At 48.1% G+C, this 7,539-nt stretch overlaps 1 protein-coding gene across 2 annotated transcripts in view; it reads right to left on the reverse strand.

Annotated features, from left to right (window-relative positions):
• The window catches only part of LOC124660694 (cytochrome P450 71A1-like), a 38,692-nt gene extending 37,676 nt beyond the window's left edge, over positions 1 to 1,016 (reverse strand). For both annotated transcript variants that reach the window (XM_047198517.1, XM_047198516.1), the window contains exon 1: positions 39 to 1,016. In XM_047198517.1, the coding sequence (XP_047054473.1) occupies positions 39 to 1,016 (978 nt within the window). The remainder of the gene's footprint in view (positions 1 to 38) is intronic.
• Positions 1,017 to 7,539: the final 6,523 nt, after the last annotated feature.

Below are 7,539 nucleotides of genomic sequence, written 5' to 3' on the forward strand. Positions count from 1 at the left end.
TCATGCGGGACCAAAACATAGGAGGAGTACGTACTTACCAGCATAATGGCCTTGATGCGGATCTCGTCAAAGTGGACTCCGCCGGCCTCTTCTCCCGACTCGTTCACGTCCAGCAGCACGTCCACAAAGTCCCGCCGATCGTCCTCGCCGTCGTCGCCCACCGGCCGTCCACCAGCGAGGCGCCGCTGGCGGTGCACCGCGATGACCCGGTCGAGCAACCCGTCGAGCGCCTGGAACGTGCGCGTCGCCTTGGCATTCACCCCCGCCAACGTGTCGAGCCATGCCAGCCACGGCACGAACTCCCCCACCGTGGCCGTCCCCAGCAGGTGCTCGAAGTCGTCGAGCACCTTCCTGAGCTTCTCTCCGCCTTCGTCGCCGTCGAGCCCGTATTCCCCGTCGCCGAACGCGGCGCGCCTGATGACGGCGTTGGAGTAGGAGGTGATGACGTCGCTGAGGTTCACGGCGCCGCCCGGAGGCGAGCGGCGGACGAGGCCGAGCAGGGCGGCGACCTCCTGCTCCCGGACGCGGCGGAAGGAGCGGATGCGGCGCGGGTTGAGGAGGTGCACCACGCACACGCGGCGCGCCTGGCGCCAGTACTCGCCGTAGGGCGCCAGCACCATGTCCTGACCGTAGAGGAGCTTGTCGGCCATGAGCATGTGGGCGCGGCTCGCGTAGGCCAGGTCGCGGGTCTTCATGACCTCCTGCGCCGCGGCGGCGGAGGATGCCACGACGGTGGGCACGCGGCCGAGGCGCAGCAGCATGACCGGACCGTGCGCTTCGGCCAGCGAGCGGAGGTTCCGGTGCGGCAGGGACCCGAGAAGATGGAGGTGGCCGAGGATGGGAAGACCCGGCGGGGACGGAGGAAGCTTCTGGCCGCCATTGCTGCTGGGTGTAAGAAGCTTCTTGTTCCTCTTGGAGGAGAAGAGGATGAGGACGGAGAAGAGTGGCACCAGCAGAAAGAGGACGAGGAGGAAGAGCGGCGAGTGCCGGACAGCAAAGAGTGACGAGGCATCCATGGCTGTGTTGTGTAGAAAGCATGTGCAAATGCAGGCGGGCTCTCTTTCTGTTTATGTAGTTCATGCGAATTCTACTGTAGAAGTGTAGAACTCGGGCGCCGTTTGACTCCAAAATGATAATCTCACATAAGGACAGTCTACCCTGTAGACAGGATGTGGACTTTTTTTTTTTTTTTTTTGAGATTGACAGGATGTGGACTTGACAAGTTCATGAGTACCGCACGCCAAATGCAGCTAAATTATAAGGTGAGGTGTCGCTGCTCGGCTACTATATATGGATGGTCGGTTTGGTATTTGGGCACGTGTTCACCGGCGCTGACGCTGACGGAAATGGCAAATGCTGTTATAGAGTACCTCGACGATGTGCATCTTGTATAGAATATACTATATATCTTAATTTCTCGCTGGAAATAATGTCAACAGAGCACCAGAATTCATGCTGGACAACGAGTTGAAACATGAAAGTGAACATGACCCCTTCCAGAGGATTCGCAAATTGTCAAATTAACACCCCAGTAATTAGGGCCCACACAGATCGTGTTTCACGTCACATAAATCCAAACCGGATCACATATTTACATACCGTGGCAAAGAATTGCTTGACTTGTGTGCAGACATGAACTGGCTCAACTGTACATGACTCATTCGCTAGACATGGCCACGACTTTTACAAATTCATGAGTACCACACGCAAGTGAATACTCGCGGAGCGTGACCAAAAGCACAGAGGGGGCAAAATTCTACCTTTTCTGATTTTTTAAAACTATGCGCCCAAATTTTGCTGCAATTTCAAGTTCTATTAATATCAACAAGAGATGATTTTCTAGCTTGAAATGCTCCTTTTTTTTATTTACGCAAAAATGAACCTAGCAAGTAGCAAGTAAGAGAGGGAAAAATGGCCAAGATCCACCCATATGGTCTGTAGTGGTTTCATGATTCACATAGGATTTTTTAGAAAATGAATTCACATAGGAATTGGAGTAGCAACAGACATCGTGTCCTATTTGTAATTAGTAAAGTATAACCATGTGCTGATATTTTTGAGAGTAAGTAACCATGCGCTGATGACCAGCAAGGAAAAGCATTGAATCAGTGCATAGGCCAAGACAAAATAGTACCAGCATCGATATGTGGCCAAGATATGGGTCTCTACCTAGTAGGACCCATCATCAATGCGCAGATATGGGGAAGTGAATGTTGGACGAGAAAAAAAGGTGGCTCATTCTTATCATTCCTTCTATCTCTTGCTACACTACCTGAGAGAGCTCTCGACCTCACCGGGCCAATCCGAAGCCAAACTCACCGGCGAGGGCGGTCGATGGAGGCAGGGGAGCGGCACCAGAGTTCTTTCTGTACATAGTAGTTGTAGCGTTCGGCCTTGTGCCAGTAGGTGGCGTTATGCCGGGCGGTCTTCGTCGGTATCTCTCGACCAGATCCGGCGATGGTGGGTGTTCTCTTCCCTTGCTGTCCATGGGGCGGCGGTAGGGTGGACATCTGCCGGCCATGCCTTGAACAAGGCCTTGCCCAGGTGCGACAACAGCAGGTGGCTGCTTGCTCCTTCTTCGGCCCGCCATGGAGGCGAGGGAAGAGGGGATGGCAGCAATCGGCGACTTCAAGTTCATCACCTGGTGGTTCCCACTTCTCTGGCGCTCTCGCACGGCGTCAGGTGGTGTCTGGAACTCTGGATTGCTCTCCGGTGAGCTCCTCCGGTGGGAGGTCACTTGTGAGAGCGTCCTGGACGGGGAAGTCAATAAGTGCAGTTCCGCTCTCTTCTTGAGCTCTGCATCTACCAAGGTGTGGCTCCTTCTGGCAAGTCGGGGTGGCGAGGATAAGGAGGCACCTTTGCTGGTGCTCTGCAGATCAAGAAGAAGCCTACCTCAACGCCGCACTGGTGGCTTCATGGTGCTTTTCCTCCTCTCGGCCTGCCATGGTGGCGAGGAAGAGGATGAGGAACACCTCGAGCCGGTGGTGCTTCAGCGTTGTTCGGGGAGCTTCGGATCTTCGTCTCCCCTAGGAGGTTCCCAAGTGACGGCCACATCTCGCCGTCGATATCCTTGGTCAGGAGGCTGACCCCGCCTCGCTCGGCAGCCTTGCCTGCCAGAGCGTCTTCTTCCTCTGCGTGAGGAATATCTTCAGCCTTGCCATGTCCGTTCAAGCCCCTTCTTGGCCAAATGGTTTTGTCCGCGGCCTGAGTAGAGGTGGCCGTGGTTGGAGGCTGCTCGTCGCCGGCAGAGTGTTTGGACCCAATTGCGTTTTCTACAATCTTCTTGAGGGTGAAGACTGGATTTGTAAAGGACCTCATTGTAATTTCTTTTTATTTCAGTGTCCTTTTTGTAAAACTTTGCCCACCGCCGTAATGGAAGCTCGAGGCCCTTCGAGGCCTTATCTATTCAAAAAAAATGTTGGACGAGAGAACCCAGGCCTATTTTCATTGCTTTGCTTGATTGCACATGAAACAAAAGACTATCGATGAGGATATATGGCTAGAAACATACGTCCACTACTTTCGGAAGGGGGGAGTCCTAGCCCACTTTCGCCTCCAAGGCGCTCCGCCCGTGCAAGTGAAGCTAAATAAATAAAAGGAAAATCTATCGAAGGCGACCCATCGGAGTGGTGTCGGAGCGGCGCATCGGAGAAGCACCGGAGCGCTGCGCCCCCGCTGCCAAGCATGCTGGTGCGTAGTTGACGTGGGAGTTAGAAATCTTTGTGGTGTAGCTTTTCTTCAGTTCCCCGGCAACGGCGCCAGAAAATATGCTTGATGGCGTGTATTTCACACGTTCGTTGGGCAACCCCAAGAGGAAGGTATGATGAGCACAGCAGCAAGTTTTCCCTCGGAAAGAAACCAAGGTTTATCGAACCGGGAGGAGCCAAGAAGCACGTTGAAGGTTGATGGCGGCGGGATGTAGTGCGGCGCAACACCGGAGATTCCGGCGCCAACGTGGAACCTGCACAACACAACCAAAGTACTTTGCCCCAACGAAACGGTGAGGTTGTCAATCTCACTCGGCTTGCTCGTAACAAAGGATTAACCGTATTGTGTGGAAGATGATTGTTTGCGAGAGAAAACGGTAGAACAAGTATTGCAGTAGATTGTATTTCGGTAAAGAGAATTGGACCGGGGTCCACAGGTTCACTAGAGGTGTCTCTCCCATAAGACGAACAGCATGTTGGGTGAACAAATTACGGTTGGGCAATTGACAAATAAAGAGAGCATGACAATGCACATACATATCATGATGAGTATAGTGAGATTTAATTGGGCATTACGACAAAGTACATAGACCGCCATCCAAGCTGCATCTATGCCTAAAAGTCCACCTTCGGGTTATCATCCAGAACCCCCTCCGGTATTAAGTTGCAAACAACGAGACAATTGCATTAAGTATGGTGCGTAATGTAATCAACAACTACATCCTTAGACATAGCATCAATGTTTTATCCCTAGTGGCAACGACACAACACAACCTTAAAACTTTACGTCACTTGTCCCGGTGTCAATGCGGGCATGAACCCACTATCGAGCATAAGTACTCCCTCTTGGAGTTAAAAGCATCTACTTGGCCAGAGCATCTACTAATAACGGAGAGCATGCAAGATCATAAACAACACATGTATAACTTTGATAATCAACATAACAAGTATTCTCTATTCATCGGATCCCAACAAACGCAACATATAGAATTACATATAGATGATCTTGATCATGATAGGCAGCTCACAAGATCCGACAATGATAGCACAATGGGGAGAAGACAACCATCTAGCTACTGCTATGGACCCATAGTCCGAGGGTAGACTACTCACTCATCACTCCGGAGGCGACCATGGCGGCGTAGAGTCCTCCGGGAGATGAATCCCCTCTCCGGCGGGGTGCGGAGGCGATCTCCGAGGATCCCCGAGATGGGATCGGCGGCGACGGCGTCTCGGTAATGTTTTCGTATCGTGGCTCTCGGTGCGGGGGTTTCGTCACGGAGGCTATTTGTAGGCGGAAGGGCAAGTCGAGAGGCGGCACGGGGGCCCACACCACGGGGCCGCGCGGCCAAGGGGGGCCGCGCCGCCTAGGGTTTGGCTCCCCGTGGCCCCTCTTCGTCTCGTCTTCGGTCTTCCGGAAGCTTCGTGAGAAAATAGGCCTCCGGGCTTTTATTTCGTCCAATTCCGAGAATATTTCTTTACTAGGATTTACGAAACCAAAAACAGCGAGAAAACGACAAGCGGCACTTCGGCATCTTGTTAATAGGTTAGTTCCGGAAAATGCACGAATATGATATAAAGTGTGCATAAAACATGTAGATAACATCAATAATGTGGCATGGAACACAAGAAATTATCGATACGTTGGAGACGTATCGGCATCCCCAAGCTTAGTTACGCTCGTCCCGAGCGAGGTAAAACGATAACAAAGATAATTTACGGAGTGACATGCCATCATAAACTTGATCATACTATTTGTAAAGCATATGTACTGAGTGCAGCGATCAAAACAATGTGTATGACATGAGTAAACAAGTGAATCATAAAGCAAAGACTTTTCATGAATAGCACTTCAAGACAAGCATCAATAAGTCTTGCATAAGAGTTAACTCATAAAGCAATAATTCAAAGTAAAGGTATTGAAGCAACACAAAAGAAGATTAAGTTTCAGCGGTTGCTTTCAACTTGTAACATATATATCTCATGGATATTGTCAACATAGAGTAATATAATAAGTGCAATAAGCGAGTATGTAAGAATCAATGCACAGTTCACACAAGTGTTTGCTTCTTGAGGTGGAGAGAAATAGGTGAACTGACTCAACATTGAAAGTAAAAGAATGGTCCTCATAGAGGAAAAGCATCGATTGCTATATTTGTGCTAGAGCTTTGATTTTGAAAACATGAAACAATTTTGTCAACGGTAGTAATAAAGCATATGCATCATGTAAATTATATCTTATAAGTTGCAAGCCTCATGCATAGTGTACTAATAGTGCTCGCACCTTGTCCTAATTAGCTTGGACTACCGGATTATCACCGCAATACATATGCTTTAACCAAGTATCACAAAGGGGTACCTCTATGCCGCTCTGTACAAAGGTCTAAGGAGAAAGCTCGCATTTGGATTTCTCGCTTTTGATTATTCTCAACTTAGACATCCATACCGGGACAACATAGACAACGAGATAATGGACTCCTCTTTTAATGCTTTAAGCATTCAACAACAATTAATTCTTTTCTCATTAGAGATTTGAGGATGTTTGTCCAAAACTGAAACTTCCACCATGGAACATGGCTTTAGTTAGCGGCCCAATGTTCTTCTCTCACAATATGCATGCTCAAACCATTCAACTCAGTGTAGATCGCCCTTACTTCAGACAAGACGAACATGCATAGCAACTCACATGAAATTCAACAATGATTTGATGGCGTTCCCCAGTAAACATGGTTATCGCACAACAAGCAACTTAATAAGAGATAAAGTGCATAATTACATATTCAATACCACAATAGTTTTTAAGCTATTTGTCCCATGAGCTATATATTGCAAAGGTGAATGATGGAATTTTAAAGGTAGCACTCAAGCAATTTACTTTGGAATGGCTGGAAAATACCATGTAGTAGGTAGGTATGGTGGACACAAATGGCATAGTGGTTGGCTCAAGTATTTTGGATGCATGAGAAGTATTCCCTCTCGATACAAGGTTTAGGCTAGCAAGGCTTATTTGAAACAAACACAAGGATGAACCGGTGCAGCAAAACTCACATAAAAGACATATTGAAAGCATTATAAGACTCTACACCGTCTTCCTTGTTGTTCAAACTCAATACTAGAAATTATCTAGACCTTAGAGAAACCAAATATGCAAACCAAATTTTAGCATGCTCTATGTATTTCTTCATTAATGGGTGCAAAGCATATGATGCAAGAGCTTAAGCATGAGCACAACAATTGCCAAGTATCACATTACCCAAGACATTTATAGCAATTACTACATGTATCATTTTCCAATTCCAACCATATAACAATTTAACGAAGGAGAAACTTCGCCATGAATACTATGAGTAGAAACCAAGGACATATTTGTCCATATGCTACAGCGGAGTGTGTATCTCTCCCATAAAGTGAATGCTAGGATCCATTTTATTCAAACAAAACAAAAACAAAAACAAACCGACGCTCCAAGAAAAAGCACATAAGATGTGGCCGAATAAAAATGTAGTTTCAGGGGAGGAACCTGATAATTTGTTGATGAAGAAGGGGATGCCTTGGGCATCCCCAAGCTTAGACAGCTTGAGTCTTCTTGATATATGCAGGGGTGAACCACCGGGTGCATCCCCAAGCTTAGAGCTTTAACTCTCCTTGATCATGTTGCATCATACTCCTCTCTTGATCCTTGAAAACTTCCTCCACACCAAACTCGAAACAACTCATTAGAGGGTTAGTGCACAATATAAATTGACATATTCAGAGGTGACACAATCATTCTTAACACTTCTGGACATTGCATAATGCTACTGGACATTAGTGGATCAAAGAAATTCATCCA

Source organism: Lolium rigidum, chromosome 6 (assembly GCF_022539505.1).
Source record: "Lolium rigidum isolate FL_2022 chromosome 6, APGP_CSIRO_Lrig_0.1, whole genome shotgun sequence".
In the NCBI taxonomy this organism is placed as follows: domain Eukaryota; kingdom Viridiplantae; phylum Streptophyta; class Magnoliopsida; order Poales; family Poaceae; genus Lolium; species Lolium rigidum.